The following is a 19,983-nucleotide window of genomic DNA, read 5'->3' as shown; positions in this document are numbered from 1 at the left end:
GGCTTCACAATTAGCTACAGTTGCTAATCTCCTGATGAAAGGATACCGAAGGCTGTAAAAATGGACACTCATTAATCTAAACCAGCTAAACCAGCTGTGGTATGAAAGTAGCTAGATAATTACAGTGTTTATATTGTGAAGAATTTCATTGTAAAGATTTTAGATCATTATAATGAAAGTCATTTCCACTGAGACCCTGCAATTACGCCAACTGACAAGTTGTTCAGCACAGTGCTGCTCACCTCCTGCTTCAGTGGGTAGTAGGGCAGTGATGTGGGGATGGGTATAGACAGGGGATGGGTATAGGAGGGTACAGCAGAGCCTGAAGCTGCCTCTGCCTGTCCTGCCTGGCACAGGGTCATCTCTTTTAGTATGAATAGCTGCTAAATCAGTTGCCTGCGTTGATTAAATGTCAGCTAAAGGAGGAGTGAAATGTAAACACTGAGATATTAAATAACTGATGTTAGCCTGTTTCACTGTGGACTAAGCTAACAGGTTCATCCCCCCCACTCACAGACTGCGCCCACCTTTCCTCCCTGAACGACTGGGCGACACACGGTCACAGTTTTCTCTCTCTTTCTAATTTCTCTTTCTCTTCTGTCTTTGTTTTCTTTCTCTTTCTAATTTCTTTATCTCTCTCCTGTCTTTGTTTTCTTTCTTTGTGTCTCTGGAACCAGATGTTTCTTTTACATGCGCCACGATGCTTCCCTCCCAACTCACAGTGCACTGTTCCAAACTACAGGTCGCACCTGGGCGGACTGAACCATTTCATGTAAGAATGGGGGGAGGCAAATCAAGCAGTGCAGAGGCTTTGGGTGTTTATTTTTTGACAAAGGAAAAATAAAAGAAAACTTTTAGTTTGCGATAGATATTAGGCTAGCCTTTTAATAACATACCATCTACGACTAATAGTTTAATAGTTTAATTTTGAAATAATAAAAAAATACATTTTCAAACATTTTTACAGTCCCTGTGAGTCACAGGACCTTAGAATAATCATCATCTCATATGAGATCCCTGGTTTTTATCCTTCTTGCTCATGCAAGCGTTTTTGTCTCTGTATGGATGGAAATATTTTCAAAAACAGAAGGAAATGCACCACAACTGTTGAAATAATGTTTTTTATATTTATATTTTTTATTTGGGGAGTATTGTGGGATATAATATGACATTAAAGCTACTATAACTGCTTCATTTATGGAATATTATTATTAAAAGTACATTTTGGCCCTGCATAAGGGATGGCCCGCAGTTCGTCTTCCCGCCCACAGAGTGGCGCACTTGTCTTCCGCCACAGATGTGCAGCTTTTCCGAATGAATGAAGAAATCGTTTGATGTGTTTAGATTCGCGGCGGTAAGTAAACAATAACCACAATTAACAATTAACTTAATAATTTATTAAGTTATATATTATATATGTTGTTTTAAAATGTAATATAATAAATGAAAAGACTTTTACTCGTTGTCTTCCGTTTAGCTCGCTGATCCTGTCGGCGACGAGCGCCTCTGTCCTCATATGTTTGTGTGTGTTTAGTGTAACGGGTGAGTGTCTGTGAGCTGTAAACTCAGCGCTATTAAATCACCTGTCTGCAGATTTACCTCTGCAGTGAACAGATCTGACACTGATCCTGCAACAGTTTCAGTCCGGAGATTTATGTGCAAGGTACCAGCTTAACCTCCAGCTCAGCTACACTGAGGAAGGGCTTGTTGATTACCTGGATCAGGTGTGTTGGAAGCAGGGTAAACACCAGTCCATGATCCAGGGTTTAAAACCACTGCCCTAGACGAGCATTTGTCCCCTGGGCTATATACTCTCACCAGTTCCATTAGTTTCTTATTACTGAAGCAGCTCTATCTGCTGCTTCCAACCTATATGCAGTATGTGTCCAAAAGTTTGTAGATGCCTTCTTATAAGATAAGATAAGATAGTCCTTTATTAGTCCCGCAGTGGGGAAATTCCCAGTGTGACAGCAGAAAGGGATAGCAGGACACTCAGTTACAAAAATTTAGATAAATAATTGACACTATATACACAATATAAATAAGAATTTAAAAAGCAATAAACAATATTATTTACAGCAAAAGACTCTTAATTGCACATGGGGGTGGGACCTGCGAAACCCGCTCCTTCACACACTTTGGGTGAAGCAGCCTGTCGCTAAAGGAGCTGCCCAGTGCTGCCAGAGTCTCATGCATGGGGTGGGAGCTGTTCTCCAGCATGGATGCCAGCTTGGTTGTCATCCTCCTGTCTCCCACCACCTGCACTGGGTCTAAGAAGCACAATCTACCATTAACGAGGAGTTTGTCTTTCCCAAGGCCTCCAAACTTTAGGGAAGCCAATGCTAGATGTTGTAGCATATGTTGGAATCTTCCTGTGAGGATTTGACTGCAGTCAGCTACAAGAGTTTTAGATAGTGAGGTCAGGTCAGGTCAGCCTGTCCCAAAGTTGGAGCTCCATCATTGTGAATGCAGCAGTGGCTGGTCACAGAGCACCCCATTCTGTTAGCAGTGCTTTTCTATATGTGCACATGAACACTCGTGTTGGCGATGGGTGCTTCTTAAAGTCGCTGACTGTTTCTAAAGGCACAGCTAAATCTAAGTCAAGCTCTTATCTGTCTTTTTCACCCCCCCCCTCCCTTTCTGCCCATTCCAGTGTGTCAGCATCAGGAAGCAGAGATGCTCCAAACGAAGCAAAAACAACAACAACAACAGCAGCAGCACTTTAATATGTATCAGCAAATGCAGCAGTTTCCCCGAGCGCCATCAGCACCGATACTGTCTCGAATGCCATCCACACGTTCACCCATAGCTCCTCTTTTGTCCCTGCCTAATCAGCAACCGCATTTCCATCCTGATCATCATTTATGCTCAGGGGCACGGTAAGAGCCAAGGGCCTGCAGTTTCTACAGGTAGAAAGGTACATCACATGTTAAAGGAAAAGTTCAGTGGAAAATCAGATTTGCATGATTTATCACTTACCTCAGATGGGGTAGATCAGCGAAGACCAGTTTGGAATCAGAAGTTTACTTCTTTGGTTTACAAGGGAAATACAATCACCAATTATATTACCATAAATACACACCAAAAAGTCACTTCTTTGTTAACTAATAAAGCACTGTAAAATTTCCTGGTTTGGGAAATACTCTTGAATACTCACATTAATGATCTCTCTTATCTCTTTGTTCACTGGATGTTGAGAGTTGTATTTTAATGCTCCTGGCTAACTTTTCATCATCAACTTACAGACTGCCAAACAGACCAGCGATAGGCCATCCTCCTCCTTCTGCCTATGGAGTTCGACCTTGTTCTGGCAGTTCACGGAGCCTTCTCGGCCCCAAACCAATGGTGCAGCAGCCAGTGGTCATGCCCCAAATGCCAGGTAAAAGCAGTAGACTACCCTATGTCATGATTTAGACTATACATGCTCCACATAGTTGGTTCACTGATGTATTTCTGTCCTCAAATCCCAGTTGTAAGTTAATGTGGTAATTATTTTTATGAGCATGTACTTTCTGTTGCTTTCTTTTTTTTTGCTTCACTTCTGTTTGTCATGTTACCTGTTTTCGTCATGTTTTGCATAGTTTGTTTTATTGTTCTGGTGCATGGACTTTGTGAAGTGACCATATGAGAGAGGTTCTATATAAGTTGAAATGAACAATTTTATGTTATTATATCATGTCATTTGTGTCTTTGCAACCTTTATAGGAATGCCAGTGGGTCACAGGAAACCGCTTCCACCACCATTTATACCAACAGGAATCAGACAGTCACTTCTTGGGCCAGCTCCTATTGGTGCTCCATTGAGGAATGCACACTTAGGCTTTTTCCCACATCAGCATCATCCACATGGACCATATAATAATAAGGTGACAGTGTTCAGGCAATGTCAAGGTTTACTCATTATGTAAGAATTGGTATATTTTGCTCCTGGGCTTCCCCTACAGGTAGGATAATTTATTTTTACAAACACAAATCACACGTGAGCTTCCCCTAATGGTGCATGTGCATTTTACAAGCAGAGAGAGACAAAACTGGCAGCCTTATATTACATGATTTTATGCAGACATGACTCTGGTTACACAACGTTCTGTGTAACTTCCATAGTACAGTAGGAGCATCCCGGCCCAGGGTGGCGATGACTGAGACCCCATTCTCCCTATAAGTGCACAATCTACATGATTATTGAAGCTGCTTTAGGGAAAAATTGCTACATAATGGTCTTTTAGGATATGTATGAAATGAGTATTTTCAGGATTTATTACTTTTTTTTTTTTATCTTTTAAAGGTCTCTACATACACTCCTCCTCAGCGGAAGAGGGAGAATGGATATGTACCAGCAGGGAAAAGCAATGGACATATCAACAAAAGCAGGACTGATGTACAAGCTGTAAAAGTGGGTGAGTAAATTGGTCCAGGGAAGGTTCCACACTTTTGTGACACATGTGGATGCTGGATTTGTTGTAGCACTCGTCGTGAACAGTAAGCTGTGGCTGGTGGTTTTTAGAATTGTTTGTTTTCTCTTTGTTTGACATAGAAAAGAAACTGGAAGTATCAATCAAGCAAAGTCCTGCCTCATCTCTGGACCAGACTGAACCTCCTGTGAAAAAGCAGAAGAATCAAGGGTAATTCCGCTTCAATAGAAGTTTTATTGCAAGGCTTGAGGGCAAGTCATGGCCAATTTAAGTGTTTAAAAAATGCAGTTTTGGTAAAGAAACGTAACAGTACAGAAGTGTTTCCACTATGTTCTTCTTTAAACCTTTCTTCCCACATCTCTTTTACAAAAATTCAAAACTATTTGTTAAACTTTTAGTTTTAAAGAGTGCATAATAGAAGAGTTTGGATATTAGTGATGTAAGAGGTTAGGGCTAAATAGGCCTATTGGTTAGTTATTTGTATTTGTTGTGAATGTCTTTTGTTATGAATCTCAAAGTTTCTGATTTGCACAGAATGTCTGCAGAGTCGGAAAGTGGAGATGCCGAGCAGAGTTCACCAGATGCAGATTCATCCATGATTCCAGAACAAGGTGTGTATTTGCATGTCAAAGGCTGGCCTATCTATTTGTCTTTTTTTTTTTTTTAAATATGCCTTTAATGGCTTTTACACTGAATGCCTTTTTTGAGTATTAGTAACAGTCTTGAGAAAATGGCCTTATCTTCAGCTTGCTGCTGAATGTTATTGATATTTACCATTTCATTCATGCAGATGAGGAAATCCATTCAGTTGAAGCTGAAGAAGATGGGGAGCAGGGTAGAACAGCAGAGGTATAGTCAATCAGAAGAGTTCATACACACCCCCTTTAATTGTAAAGTTTCTATAGTATAAGATACAAATCAATATGAATAGCACGTTTCTACACAGAGAATGCACAAATCTCTGTGAATGGTATTTTGGGATACAGGTGCAAGGTGTAGGGACATCTCTGAAAGTGACCATTCAACGCAGCAGTCACAGCCGGGCCTTCAGCACTGGACTAGAGGAGATGGCTGCGTCTGTAGGCCAAAGCTCAGACAATAAGAAGAGCAAGACTGCAGGCAAATTCTTCTGTTACATCTGCAATGTCACATGTGCTGACCAACAGGTAAGGGTCATTTAGTTCTACAGGTTTTTTGGGGGGGTTTTCTTGACATTCTGTACAGTTTTACTCTTTTTTGCTCTTTTTACTAGATTACAAATGAGTGGTTAAGCTTTCGTGTTGAGTTCAATAAGTAGTTTTAATTTTTCCTAAACATACAATTGATCTTTTTACTGCAGGACTTTCAGACTCATATGATCAGCCTGGAGCACCAGCAGAGGATGATGGAGATTCAGCATCTAAGTAACACTTGTCTGGCCACACTGCTACCCCAAATGCAGCATTCCATACAGGGCAGGTAAGGACTGTATTACTGTCCTCTACCTCTAAATGCTTTAATACAGTAATCAGTGTGAAATGGGAAAAGAAAGGATTAGGGATGTGTCAATCATGACCTTCCTATTTCTTTACAGCTAGACTGACTGACTGGCCGACTTTATTGGCGACCTACTTAATACTTAATAATAATGCTTACAGCTCCTTTCAAAAACCCAAAGACAATAATCAGTATGCAAATCATTACATTTATGTACTAGACATGGGCAGGATGAGATGGAGGCACAGTCTAGTGAAAAGATGTGTTTTAGGAATAGATTTAAATAGAGAGAGAGACTGTTTGATCACTGGTGGGAGAGCGTTCCAGAGTCAAGGAGCAAATCTAGGAAATGCTCGGTCACCAAAACCTTGTAGTCTGTATAAAAAATGGGTTAAAATGGTTCTTTTGTTTGCCTTACTTCAGTAAAATGCCAAAGCTCACTGCTCATATCTTGTTGCTAATGTAATGGGCAAATCCCCAGGCCTTTTTAGCATTATCTTAGCATTAATCTTACATGTAAACCCAAGCTACTTGCGAGCCAATTATAAGACTGTTGTGTTTAAAAATTGTCACAGCCTCTGCCCTCCCTCCTGTCCTGAAAAAGGCAGCCAAATTGTGGGGAAATTATTTACAATTGTGGCATTTGTCAGACACTCTTATCCAGAGAGACTTAGAGAAGCACTTAGTTGTCCGCTCGGATGATATACCTAGCTATTGTGAATAGACGAGTTCAAAGACCCCTCCAAGCTTAGGAACTGCCAAATACAAAGTCAGCACTGATGCGTAAACACAAAAGATACACAATACTCTACAGCTAGATGGAAATGCTACACTATGCCTGAATGTCAGAGACATTTAAGTGCAATCATTTAAGCCTTTAATCACCGCAGAATTACTGCTGCATAAGAGCTCTTCAAAGACATGGGTCTTTAGTCTGCTGTTAGGACGACCAAGGGAAGTTCATTCCACCACCTTGGTGACAGGACAGAGAAAAGTCTAGTCTAGTCTTCCAGGAGTCTCGATGTGTGGTGGGTTAAGCCGAGCCATACTCAAAGGTATTTTGGTGCAGCTCTGGTCTTGACGATTGCCATCACATCATGTAAAATCTGAATTCAAGTGGGACTGTGGGAAATTGTGAATAATAAGGAAAATGGGCAGTCAACAAGGTAACCATTTAGTGCTTGTTAAGTCGTGGGTAATTTGTAATGTACACCCAGTTAACAGTTCATACTGCGTGTATGTGTTACAGAGAGAAAAGGCAAGATGTACAGCATTGGTGTGCCATCTGCCAGTATCACTTCACAGGTGACCTTATTGAACATAGACGAACCAAAAAACACAAGGTATGAGCCAGGTATACAGTCAACAGGCACATGTTGATGCTTTATATACACTATATGGACAAATGTATTGGGACACTTCATTCATTGTTTCTTCCGAAATCAAGGGTATTAAAAAGGGTATTTATCCTGCTTTTGCTGGAGTAACTGTCTCTACTGACCAGGGAAGGCTTTCCTCTAAATGTTGAAGCATTGCTGTAAGGATTTGATTGCATTCAGTGACAAACGTGTCAGGATGTGGGATGATAACCACCCCACCTTATACCCAACTCCCGCACAACAATACTTATCGCACAATAATTCCAGAGAGTTCGACTCTTCCACAGTGCAGTGCTGGGGGGCTTTATACACCCTAGTCCACACCTGGCATGGTACCAATAGGTTAATATTTTTCCTCTCCAAAAAAACAAGAGTCCTAATTCCATTGGCAATACTTATCTACAAGGACTAGACAAGCTGTATATGTGTATGCATTTGCTGCACACAGGAATGCATTTATCGGATAGGGGTGTCCACAAACATTTGGTCATTATAGTGTACATGAGTTGATGCATCTGTCATGAAAGATCCTCTAAATGTTATGAAGCAGCCCTTGCTTTCAGATGTTTGCTGTCTTCTGATTTTCTCATGTTCATTACAGTTGGCAAAAGTGTCCTCACGGCCATTTTGCACAGTGTGTGAACGCTACTTCAGGACTCCCCGCAAATTTGTGGAGCACATGAAATCCCCAGAACACAAACAGCGGGTCGAAGAGGTGTGTGTTGAAGAGACTGATTTTAGTTTCTTAGAAGCACTTTAGCTTATCAGAATCCGATTAAGAAAGCTAACGAAACTTTTCTCTTGCTGTAGCTAAAGGAAGAAAGGGGACCTGAAGTCATGGAAGAATTGATAACTGTGGATGCCATTGGCTGCTTTGAAGGCGAAGATGATTACGAGGAGGAGGAAAATGAAGATGAGGAGGAAGACACAATGTCTCAACAGGTCAGTGTTCTCCATACCCTTGTTTGCAGTTCCTATAACAGACCAAGAAGGCAGAGCTTGACTTTCTTTTTGTTATCTCCAGCAGCTTCCAGAGGAAATGGCTGATTCTAAAGAGTATGATCCAGAGACTCAATATGGTGAGAATTTTATATTTTAAAAAAAAACGTGCCATCAGTCCAACAACAAACCTATATACTGGACACCTATATACTGGAGTTTGATTGGCTAATCATACATGCTCTTTTACAGGGACCAAGTTTGTAGTGCCTGTGGCGGGCTTCCTGTGTAAGCTCTGCCATAAGTTCTACCACTTTGAATCTAGAGCTCGGGAGACACACTGCAAGTCACTTGTGCACTACCAGAACTTACAGGTGACGACTTTATTTAGTTATGTGGTGTAACAGTATCTTTAAAAACATGGTTCATATACACTATATGTGCAAATGTTTGTGGGCATCCCTTCAAATGAGTGCATACAGCTGCACCCATTGCTGACAAAGATGTGCAAATGCGCACACTCCGCTTGTCTAGTCCCTGTAGAAATGTGCTGCCAATAGAATAGAATTTGCACAGATTTGCACAACATGAACCTGTTGGCACTATGTCTAATGCAGCATTGGGTTGTGGAACTGTGTTCTCTAGAAAGAAGGTACTCTAGAAAGAGGTGTGTTTGTGATTATCCAACATCCTGTCCTCACTAATGCTCTGTCTCGGAATGCAAACAAATTCGCAGCTGTGCTCTAAAATCTAGTAGAAAGTCGCAATGAATGTGCAGGGTCCTAATACTTTGTCCATATAGTGTATGAAGTAGAACTGAGCATTTCCTTTTAAGAAAGCTAATCTAAATTGTCTGATCTGTTCCTGTACAGAAGTACAAAGCCATGCTGAACCAGCCTCAGGAGGATGAGGAGAGCATGGCCAGCTCCTTAGACGATGCTCAGAACCCAGAGAACACCAATGACTGTGATGCAGACATGGAAGACAAGTCCTAAAGCCTGTCCTGTTCCACCAGATGCCCATCCGCTGACCATAAACAGAGAACACTTGTTAAATAAAGAGTCCAACCTCCATCCCAAATCTCCTGAGGTGCACCAAACCCTACTGTAGTCTGGAAGCAACACAGTTGATGTTTGTGCTGAACAGTAGCATCAGAACCTGTACTCATCCTTGACTGTGAACACTGGAATTTAATTTTTAATCACTAAACTGTAAAATACCATTTTTAAAAAAAAATAATAATAACCTTTTAAAATACTATATAAGGGCAGCTACATGAAGAATGTGAAAAGCTCTCATCACTGAGTGCTGTTTATAGAGACTTTATATAGAAGTTGAATAGTGATTGGTCAGTCACTGAACTGACCTTTTTGTTGTTTTGAGCATCTTGGATATTGTCATATATGTTATCTAATACTTTTTATGGTGTCCACTGTGGGGTCCAAAAGCCTGAGACCAGTAGTGAAAAAGCTGCTATTTTGGATTCCTGCCTTGTGCCCAATGATTCTGGGTTGGCTTTGGACCCACCGTGACCATGACCAGAAAGAGTTGTAAAGGATGATGGATTATTTCATGTTTTATTAATTTCTTAGCATTTGGTTGGTCTCCCTTTTGCTTTAATGAGTTTGCATTGAGGCTGGCATGTACTCCACAAGTTACCTCTGATAAACAGATCGAAATCCACCATCTTAATAACCTTCATTGGAGGGGAAAAAGGGCCTTAAAATATGGTCACTGTTACAATTTTGCACAAACAATGCTCTCCTTATTCCATCAGTCTGGTGCAGAGTTGTATGTTGTTTTTTTCCAGAACTGTAGCTTTTCTCTTTTTGGGGCTTACCAAGGGGAAGGATGATGGCAAAAAACAAGACATGATCCATGATAATACAGAGTTTGCTCATATATAACACACTCGCACAGCAATGACCTGAGTGAACAGACCAGGCCATGTTGACTGAGGTTTACATTCAGTGGTATTTGGAAGATGTGGGGGTGTTTTGTGTGTTTGTGGTTTACTCTGAGGTGATGCTGGTGAATCCTACTTTCATCATTTAGTGCAGCTTCTATTTAATTGAAGTATATGTGGCCATCAAAAATAATATCATATATATAATATCTCTGTTCTCTTCTTCATTTGGTCAAAAGCGAAATGCTAATGCTGGGAAACAGCAAAGACATCCAGGTGTGGAACCGAAGAACTGAATGACATATTAAACCTTAAACAGGAATTGGGAACTAAATGTGAACGAGTGAAAATGGAACTAAAAGTAGTTCTTCCTCATAAATATATTTCAATATAAGTAAAAATATGATCATTTTAAAATAAAACTTGCATAGGCCAACTATTTTCCACTTACATTTATTGGTATGCATGTACCAATCACCCATAACATTAAAACCAGTGATGTGAAAAACACTGTTATCTTCATCCACAGTGGCGTCTGTCAATGGGTGAGATATCAGCTCTTGAAGGCGAGGTGTTGAAAGCAGTAAAAATGGGCACACCTAAGAATCTGAGCCACTTTGACAAGAGCCAATCTGTGATGGCTAGACGACTGGGTTAGAGCGTCTCCAAAACATCAGGCAGGCATATCTTGTGGGGTGGTCCTGGTATGCATTGGTCAGTACATACCAAAAGTGGACCAAAGAAGCACAACCAGCGAAAGGGTCCTAGAACACTGAGTGGCTAAAATGGCAATAATATCCATTTGAAACCAAATTCACAATACAAAGTGTGCAACAAGTAAAGTTTTTTTTTAATCCATGTAAATTAATTCCATATACATTATCATATAGGTATATTTCATGTATATACATATATTTCACATATACATTTTGTTTCATTTACATGCATTAACGGCATAAGTAATATGCAACAGTTGGGGTACCTGTGGTCAAACAAGGTTTTGTTGATAGCTGACAGCTACTTCTGAACATTGTAATGCACAATTACTGGTAATTCTCTGACATGGTTCTCTCTGACAAGGTTAGTGAAAGAGCTCTGATTCAGCAGTGTTTGAATGACTGGGTGGATACAGATGGTTCGGGATAAAGCATGGATTTTATTGTCATACCAGGAGGTGTTACTAGCCACACCAAAGGTCACTTCTGGACTAAAAAAAAAAAAATAGCCAATCATGCCAAAGGCCAGGTCTGACCTTAAAAACAACAAGTATTAACTAAGCTAATAAATAATTATTAGAGACTTGGCTAGCTAGAGTATCTCCAAACCTGCACATGGTTAAGATGGTCTTAATAAATATTTGCTGTAACACTTACTGTGTGTGTGTGTGTGTGTGTGTGTATATATATATATATATATATATATATATATATATATATATATATATATATATATATAAACCTATGACAAATTTTAAGCTAAGCTAAAAAAGCGAGTAGCTTACAGAAACGTAACTACTGTAACTTCAGTTGGATAAACAGGCCTTGCTGTAAAGTTTAAAGCTCTTTAGCACCAACAATTTTCTGATTTGGGGTTTGGGGCACATTTTATATGCTATATTATATGTTTTCCCATTATATTAAATAGTGTGGGGGAAATGGCATGTACAATGGTTATGCCACATTTTATATGCTATATTATATTTTTCCCATTATATTTAAAATCAGCAAAAATAAGTGTGCCCTGGAAAGAAACAGTATTGTACATATTTTATTTTTAATAAACCAGGGTGTGAAAGCATTTGCATACATTAGTGCATTCAACTTGCACACATTATATACATCCAACTAACATTTCTAAAGTTTCAAATCAGCTAGCAATTCATAATTAAGTGCTATAATAATGAAATAAATAATAGAGACAGCTGTGAAAATGCAGCCTGGAGGGGAACAGAAAAAAGCCTTACTTTCCCTTTCCCTCCTAGTACACGTGGCATGCAGTCACACGCGTGGCCTACAGGGGGAGACAGCAGCCACGGTGCTAAGCATTATGGGGCGGCGATGGTTTTCAGGCACACCGACGTCGAGAAGACATCGCTTTTAGTAAACCTGTAAGTCACCGGAGAGGGAGACGGCACGGACTGTAACCAGCCTTTACATTCAGCTCTTCGAGAAGCAAAGCAGCCGGACAGGGAGCGGCTTCCCCAGCTCAGAGCGATGGTCCAGAACAGCCTGATGAGCACTGCGGAGGACGTGGCGGATCAGGTGAGAGATAGAGGGAGAGAGAGAGAGGCCGAGAAATCACAGACACACAGCCTGAGAGAGCAGCCCCTTCTTGTTTTATCCACTCTGATGCGTTTCTGCTTGTGTATCCTGAGTTTTAGGCCAGGGTAAGTAGCTGAATTTGCAGGAATGGATGCTTTCCTGGACGGGGTTGGTTTAGTTAGCTAGCAGTTCTGCAGCTGATGAGTAGCACTCACACTAAGACCACCAGCAAATTGTTGGTTCGGCAGCTCTGAGGAGTGATCAAGAGCTTTAAACTTTACAGCAAGGCCTGTTTATCCAGATTAAGTTACAGTAGTTGAGTTAAGTTCCTGTAAAACTTCACTCTGGCGCCAAACGTTTCCTCATACATAAGCTACTCCCTTTTTGCTTAGCTTTAAATTTGTCATGGGTGATATATATATATATACATATACAGTAAGTGTTACATCAAATATTTATTAAGACCATCTTAACCATATGCAGGTTTGGAGATACTATAGCTAGGCAAGTGTCTATTATTCATTTATTATCTTAGTTAATACCTGTTGTTTTTAAGGTCAGACCTGGCCTTTGGCTTGTTAGTATTTATTTATTTATTTTTTTTTTAGTCCAGAAGTGACCTTTGGTGTGGCTACTAACACCTCCTGGTATCACAGTAAATCCATGCTTTATCCCTGAACCATCTGTATCCACCCATTCATTCAAACACCGCTGAATCAGACCTCCTTCACTAACCTTGTCAGAGAGAACAGCAAATGTAATCTGATGTCAATCAGTTGAACTCAGAATTGACAGCTTTTGCTTTTACTTTCTAAATAATATACATTAAGTTACATAATACAGGATAAGACATAAGACAAGATGTGCAAAAATCCTGCCCCTGTTAATAATATGGGTTAAACGCAGGGCCCAACCCATTCCCTTAACCCATATTCTCTATTCTAATCACCCACTACATCGCAAGCTCTTCACAGAAGTCATCAGGTTGGCACCTACCGAAAGTTTCATTGCATTTTAATGGTCAGATAAGCCTTGCGCAGTGCTTTAACTGCAGCCACCAAGGTGTAGTGATGTGTTTTAGTTATGGGTTTATTTACAGTAGTGCAGCAGTGTGGCCCTCACTTTAGCCTTGATATTACCACAAAGGACAAGGCCAGAACAGAACTCGTACAGGTCTCTGTTAAGATATCTGCACAGTGAAGGGACTGGCTGTGATTCTTATCAGATGTCCAAGAGATGAGATTGTACATCATAACACTTCCCTATAACCATGTGGCAGATGCCCCGTGGCTCTAATTTCCTTCGGCTGCTAGGCAACTCCTCAAATACCCCCCTCCCCACCTTCTGCTGACCGCTAGTACTATGCTGAGAAGAGTCCCACACTGCCCCGAAGGTCTCTTCCCATTCATATGGGCTGCTCTGTTACTTGTTGATTGCTGATTGGCTGTCTGGGCCTCTCAGCGCTGACGTGGAAAGTGTAGGGGGTGGTGCTGAGCAAAGCCGAGCAGCGCAGCCATTGGAGTGCGCTTTCACAACAAGGTGTAGACCGTCATTTCGTAATGAAGGCATCCTGCAGCAGATTACAGTACTGTTCTGTTGTCATGAGTCAGGAGAAACTCTACAGTATCAAAGGCTATGAATAGAGTAAGTAGATACCTAGTGATTGCACAAAACACCCTCTTTACTGCCAACTGTTTATTTTTGCTTGTTTGTGGTACAGTTGACCACAAACAGATTAACTCTGATGCAAGATCCTGGCCTAATTTTTTGCTTTCTGTGACACATGTTGCTGCACCCTGGCCGGTTCACTTTTACAGAGCAGTCTAGCTTATAAGCGTGATGGGTGTCATGTAGCCTAACTATCACCAAACCTCAGACATTCATACACCCAGGCTTCCCCCGTCTATCATGATCTATTCAGATCTATTGAAGTCGATGAACATCGTAAAGCTCAGCTCAAAACTCAAATAAAGACTATTGATCTCAATAGATGATTGGCTTTGTGCTTCTAATCATACTGATGGATCAATTATATCTGAAATGGTTGAAACATCAAACAGATCTGATGTTGAGTTTTTTTTTGTTTTTTTTTAAACTGGTACCCAGTTCAGTCAGTAGAGCTCGTCAGTGGATGTGTTCATGGATACTGTATTCAGTATCTGTGCTAATTTCATCAATCTAGGCTACAGGCCTAAAATAAACAACCTCATTGCCATGTATTGCAGGAATGTGTCTGAAGATAAATAGTTCTTTCTTGCCAGTACTGACTTAAGAGCAGTTTATATAAAATTGCAGTGTAAAGAGATGATTATCAGTATGGCTGAGACTTTAGGCCTACTTTAATACTTCTGCTCCCACCAGCTAATTACTGCCCACAAGTGTAGACATGCCTGTGCAACTTTATTTGCAGCTGCTTTGTCTGCTAGAAAGCAAAGAAGTTGCATGTATGCATTGTATGCTGTATTAATGATTTATTAATGTGTCATATGCATATTAATATATCGTCATATAGGTGTCCATAAAAAATGGCAACTTTGCAGGAGAGGCCACAAACCTTCTTAATTTTCAATGGAAGTCAATGAAGAAAGATTTTATTCTAGGTCATTTTTAAGCATTTCTGTTGGTCCATTCATCCAGAATTAATCGCACAGGGTATGGGGCAGCTGTTCAAATGATAAGGAAAACTAAAGACCTTTCATTGGACAGGAACGATATATTTTACAATCCAGTTTTTTCTTGAAAACTTGCCATTTGGGAGACGTCTCATGTTTGCTTGACAGCGACTACTCATATTTTTAGAATGATAAAAAGTTTTGATGCACACTCAAAGTACAGAGATTTGAATCTGCTCTTCCTCTCCTTTATCTGCTTCAGTTCCTGCGAGTGACGAAACAGTACCTGCCTCATGTAGCGCGGCTTTGTCTGATCAGCACCTTCTTGGAAGATGGCATCAGGATGTGGTTCCAGTGGAGCGAGCAGAAAGAGTACATTGAGAGCTCGTGGGGATGCGGCTTCTTCCTCGCCTCCCTCTTCGTCTTAATAAACTTACTGGGGCAGCTGGGTAAGGCTAGCTATTGTGCCTTCTACAATAGTAGTTTTGTATATGTTGAATCATATATGACACTGCAGGGATGCAGCTCTGGTGCAGGTAAACATGAACCTATTGGCACCATGCCTAATTCAGTGGGCAGTGGTGGCTCAGCGGTTAGAGCGCCGGGATATCGATAACAGGGTTGTGGGTTCGATTCCCGGGCTCGGCAAGCTGCCACTGTTGGGCCCTTGAGCAAGGCCCTTTACCCTCTCTGCTCCCCGGGCGCTGGAGTTGGCTGCCCACCGCTCTGGGTGTGTGTGTGTACTCACTGCCCCTAACACGTGTGTGTGTGTGAGTGTGTGTTCACTACCAGATGGGTTAAATGCGGAGGACACATTTCGCTGTACAGTCCACACTGTACAGTGACGAATACGTGCACCTTTACCTTTAATGGCAGACATGGGCTGGGGGGTATAAAGCCCCCCTGCATCGAGCTGTGGAGGAGTGGTTTTCTGAAATGATGGTTGGTGCTCCATTCAGTATTTTTGGGATGAGTTGGGGATGAGCTGGGGTGGTGATCATCCAACATCCTGACCTCGCTAACTCCTAGACAGTAAAGACTGTTAATCTAAGAAAAGCGGACAAACCCTCCTTTTTAAATGCCCTTGATTTAGGAAGAAGCAGTGAATGAGCAGGTGTACGTCTAGTTTAGCCCTTTACCTGTTTTTAATTGACTTTTTTGTGATCGTTGTAATTAACTTGGAGCTACTTGCACACAGATAATCTGATTCAGATCTTCCGGTTTGCTGGAATGAATGTTAAATACTTCAATCTCACTTTCAGGTGGTTGCATACTGATCCTCAGCAGGAATTTTGTACAGTATGCTTGCTTCGGACTTTTTGGAATCATTGGCATGCAGGTAGGATTTTTCTGATCAAATTGAATCACCTATTTTGAAAAAAATGTTTGTTTGGGTTTTTTTTTTTGGGGGGGGGGGGGGGGGGGGCAGGAGGGAGTGGTTCTGATTCTGAGTAATTGCTCACTTTCTAAAGATGAGAAAAATAAAGAACCCACTACATATAACCCTGATATTTACCATTAAGATAAACTAAGAAACTACCTCAATTAGATTAACAGAGAAAGACCGCTTCTGCTGTTGTCAGGAGGCATCTGTTTGCTCTCATGTAATACCTGGGATAAACCACTAGAGGTCAATATCACAACAGCTTTGCTTCAACTCCCTTTAACATGTTTAGACCTACAAATGAACTATTACTTTTTAAAGTCTGTTAATTTTGCATATCATCTGCTGGACAAAACTAGAAGCCACAAAAACCTTTAACCTCTAAATGCCTTATGTCCATTATCTGTTTCAGACCATCGCCTATAGCATTTTATGGGACCCAAAGTTTTTGATGAGGTAAGATTAAAGATTAAAGCATGTATAATTATGTAGGCCAAGCCCACACTGACAACACTACATGAATTCACTTTGGGAATTGACATTTATAAATCAGCAGTTAAGCATTAGGATTATTTATATTCTAAACTTTGCAATATTTATTTGAATACATGATTGATTAAATATGATTACTAATAGTAGAGATTGGAGATCTTCATGTTTGAATCATTTTTTTTTTTTGTCTCTTATAACCCCCACTTTGCCATGTTCTCTCTCCATAAGGAACCTGGCTCTAGGAGGTGGTCTGCTGCTGCTGCTGGCTGAGTCTCGATCGGAGGGCAGGAGCATGTTTGCCGGTGTTCCAACGATGCGGGAGAGCTCCCCTAAGCAGTACATGCAGCTTGGAGGTCGCGTACTGCTGGTGCTCATGTTCATGACCCTGCTCCATTTCGACGCTAACTTCCTCTCTGTGAGCATATACACACACACACACACACACACACACACACACGTCAAATCACTCTCATCACAATCCATGAGGCAAGCACCACTCATTGGAAATTAGTCCGTAACATTGAAGTCGTTTAGTGTAAGGACGGCGTAAGAGTAATTTAAAAATCTGTATAAAAAAGTAACTGTTTTTTTAAGTGGCACCATATTTATTTATTTGTTTGTTTGTTTGTTTGTTTATTTAACTGACAGTTTTAGTGAAAAAGTAAAATAGCATACACTTATGCAGACTCTGTCCTCGATGCAATACATACATTTTACCACTAGAGGTCAGACTAATTCAAGAAATGGCTTTGTTGTATAAAAGAAGCCACTGTGGTCTAAACCCTGTCTTTATTACTTTTTAACCATTTATCTTATATCACATATGAGCTTAGTTCCATTTATATGTCAAGGAAATCATTCAGAGTGTCTGTAAGGAGTCAGTAGAAATGCTTCAAACCTCAGTTACCCTTTACATGTGTGTCCAAATGAGCGTATTCTAACCCTGATTTGTGCCTTGCAGATTTTGCAGAACTTGGTGGGCACTGCTTTGATCATCCTCGTGGCCATCGGTTTCAAGACTAAGCTGGCCGCTCTCACCCTGGTCGTCTGGCTCTTGATAATCAACGTCTCCTTCAATGCCTTCTGGACCGTTCCTGCTTACAAACCCATGCATGACTTCCTCAAGTACGACTTCTTCCAGACCACGTCGGTGATCGGAGGCCTGCTGCTGGTAGTGGCTTTAGGCCCCGGTGGAGTCTCCATGGACGAGAAGAAGAAGGAGTGGTGAGAGTGGGCGGATCTCAAATGGCTGTCTTGCTCACTCTATAGTGTGTGCTGAGAGGTTTATGTTGAATTGCCAATCAAAGTAAGAGCACTATATAGGGAGTGATGAGCAGTTTGAGACGTGGCCTCTAGCGAAGGACCCCAGGAACCAACAAAATGACCCACTCTGTACTTCTGCAGCCCAAGCACTGTCTTCACTTTCTCTGGTTTCAGTGTGTCCTTTCTGACAAGTTTATTTCTATGGGTGCTTTTAAGCATTTTGTTTTTGTCATATTTATTAGCACCAAGTGTGGCCAAAGCCTGTTCTTCAGGCGCTATTGATATACTCATGAACGGTCTGGAATATTTATGGTTTAACAGCTAATCTCGGAATATGCCTCCCCTCGTACCAGTCACCTCTGTTCACCTTTTCTTTTATTGTGGTGCCAACTGCAGTCCACTGACCAAAGACGCATTCCACTTTCTACATTTTCTGTATTTAAAGGACCGTGGCTGCTTGGGTGAACTTTATTGGAAGGTAAAATATATTTGGAAATACAGATTTTTCTTGTTGGATGTTCAGTAATGGGTCATTGTGATTGGTTAGTGTATGATCACTAGGGTGTTCAAGAACATATTTCATTGCTGCGCTGGCATTTACAACACACTGGTTGACTTCTGTAGGGCTCATTAAGAGTATGCTGCCTGTGCTAATATGAGCTCAGGTCAATTACAGACAAGAATTCAAAGATCGATACATGATTGAAACCAAGTTTGTGTGTTTTTGTTTATTAAAAAAAAAACCTAAGGGGGGTAAGTTATAGACCTGGAACACCCATAATGGCCTTTTAGAAGCTTTTTTTATTACTATTAGTTTTCACATTTCATTCTGATATGAATATGATGACTTCTTATGTCAGTATATGGCATTGTTAATTGTGTGTATACTGTCTGTTGTCAGGTCACTTTAAAGTTTACAAGTAGCTGAATTATAGTATTTTTCAAAACAAGCAGAGCAGGACGTTCGATGAATGAAACCCTGTGATTTGTCACTCAGTGTTTTCCTCTTTGTACAAAAAAAGATCTGTGCAGAAAAAAAGTTTTCTAAGTGTCTTAAATATATGTTTTGACAATTATAAAGGGAATAAAACAAACAAAAAAAATCAACACTGTTCTGTTTCAGTGCAAGATTGACTCTGTTGAAAGACCAAAAAATATAATCTGTGTCATAGAATCAGATTAAACCATGGTCTGAGATGACTTCATTTCCTACCAAGTGTTCTCCTACTAGTATACTAGTTGGCTGCTAGTATGCTCCCCACCAATCAAAAGTACTTCACCAAGACTGTTTGGTATCCTGGGTTCACCGCTGGGAGACAATATTCTGTGTTCTGTAGGCACTGACATGCTAAGGCCTCCATTGTGCACTTCATCAGACAGACAGTATTAACACTGCTTTGCATCCATCAAAATTAGTCAGATAGAATAATAGTGAAGTGCATTTGTGTGTGTGTGTGTGTGTGTACGTGTTTTTAACCAAACTATATTTGGGCTGGTGATAGTTCAACATCCAAGCTAAAGCTAAAGCATAATTCTATTTTTAAATGTAACATACTGGAGGAAAAACATACCATCTTATACAATAGCATATTAATTAATTAATACATGTGAGGATGTGTATTTAGCATAACATACAAATAGAAGTTTGTCAGCTCTCATGCCCCCCTTACATCACCCCCTGGGGTGGCCATACGATTTAGACTTCCACACATTTGCCGTTTTATTCCCCTCTAAAACATGCTCCGGATGAATTTGACTTCTACCACGGTCACTCTGACTTTCACTGATTATACGCACTCTGGACCGGCCACGGCAGCCTTCTGAATTTTTTTACCCCTTAAACCCTAGGTCAATGATTG

The 19,983-nt window shown here is 40.7% G+C and overlaps 2 protein-coding genes across 4 annotated transcripts; both read left to right on the top strand.

The window, feature by feature from the left end:
* Positions 1–1,280: 1,280 nt before the first annotated feature.
* On the top strand, positions 1,281–11,411 carry ciz1b (cdkn1a interacting zinc finger protein 1b). Of its 2 annotated transcripts, none has more exons than XM_072664720.1 (16): positions 1,281–1,354; positions 2,654–2,879; positions 3,246–3,379; positions 3,706–3,866; positions 4,286–4,397; positions 4,535–4,622; positions 4,947–5,023; positions 5,203–5,261; positions 5,399–5,578; positions 5,752–5,870; positions 7,138–7,231; positions 7,869–7,982; positions 8,078–8,209; positions 8,295–8,346; positions 8,459–8,580; positions 9,079–11,411. In XM_072664720.1, exons 2-16 carry the CDS (start codon positions 2,677–2,679, stop codon positions 9,199–9,201), a joined length of 1,770 nt encoding a protein of 589 aa, XP_072520821.1. In that variant the 5' UTR covers positions 1,281–1,354; positions 2,654–2,676; the 3' UTR covers positions 9,202–11,411. The 2 variants fall into 2 exon arrangements, with proteins under 2 accessions (XP_072520821.1, XP_072520820.1); XM_072664719.1 differs by having other exon boundaries at positions 8,292–8,346.
* Positions 11,412–12,156: 745 nt separating this feature from the next.
* Positions 12,157–19,231, top strand: surf4l (surfeit 4, like). 2 transcript variants are annotated; one of them, XM_072664628.1, is made up of 6 exons: positions 12,157–12,373; positions 15,248–15,434; positions 16,248–16,324; positions 16,782–16,825; positions 17,090–17,276; positions 17,823–19,231. In XM_072664628.1, exons 1-6 carry the CDS (start codon positions 12,326–12,328, stop codon positions 18,087–18,089), a joined length of 810 nt encoding a protein of 269 aa, XP_072520729.1. In that variant the 5' UTR covers positions 12,157–12,325; the 3' UTR covers positions 18,090–19,231. The 2 variants fall into 2 exon arrangements, with proteins under 2 accessions (XP_072520729.1, XP_072520730.1); XM_072664629.1 differs by lacking the exon at positions 12,157–12,373 and adding an exon at positions 13,937–14,017.
* The last annotated feature ends 752 nt before the right edge of the window (positions 19,232–19,983 follow it).

Source organism: Salminus brasiliensis, chromosome 20 (assembly GCF_030463535.1).
Source record: "Salminus brasiliensis chromosome 20, fSalBra1.hap2, whole genome shotgun sequence".
Classification (NCBI taxonomy): domain Eukaryota; kingdom Metazoa; phylum Chordata; class Actinopteri; order Characiformes; family Bryconidae; genus Salminus; species Salminus brasiliensis.
The sequence above is the reverse complement of the archived record's forward strand: the minus strand, read 5'-3'. Positions and strand labels throughout refer to the sequence as shown.

Excerpts from the sequence above, each read along its gene's own strand:
- ciz1b (XM_072664719.1), top strand. The coding sequence starts at position 2,677 with ATGCTCCAAACGAAGCAAAAACAACAACAACAACAGCAGCAGCACTTT. Across the intron at positions 3,380-3,705 it reads GGTCATGCCCCAAATGCCAG|GAATGCCAGTGGGTCACAGG; the intron begins GTAAAAGCAGTA and ends CAACCTTTATAG. Across the intron at positions 7,232-7,868 it reads GACGAACCAAAAAACACAAG|TTGGCAAAAGTGTCCTCACG; the intron begins GTATGAGCCAGG and ends TGTTCATTACAG.
- surf4l (XM_072664628.1), top strand. The coding sequence starts at position 12,326 with ATGGTCCAGAACAGCCTGATGAGCACTGCGGAGGACGTGGCGGATCAG. Across the intron at positions 15,435-16,247 it reads AAACTTACTGGGGCAGCTGG|GTGGTTGCATACTGATCCTC; the intron begins GTAAGGCTAGCT and ends TCTCACTTTCAG. Across the intron at positions 16,826-17,089 it reads GACCCAAAGTTTTTGATGAG|GAACCTGGCTCTAGGAGGTG; the intron begins GTAAGATTAAAG and ends TCTCTCCATAAG.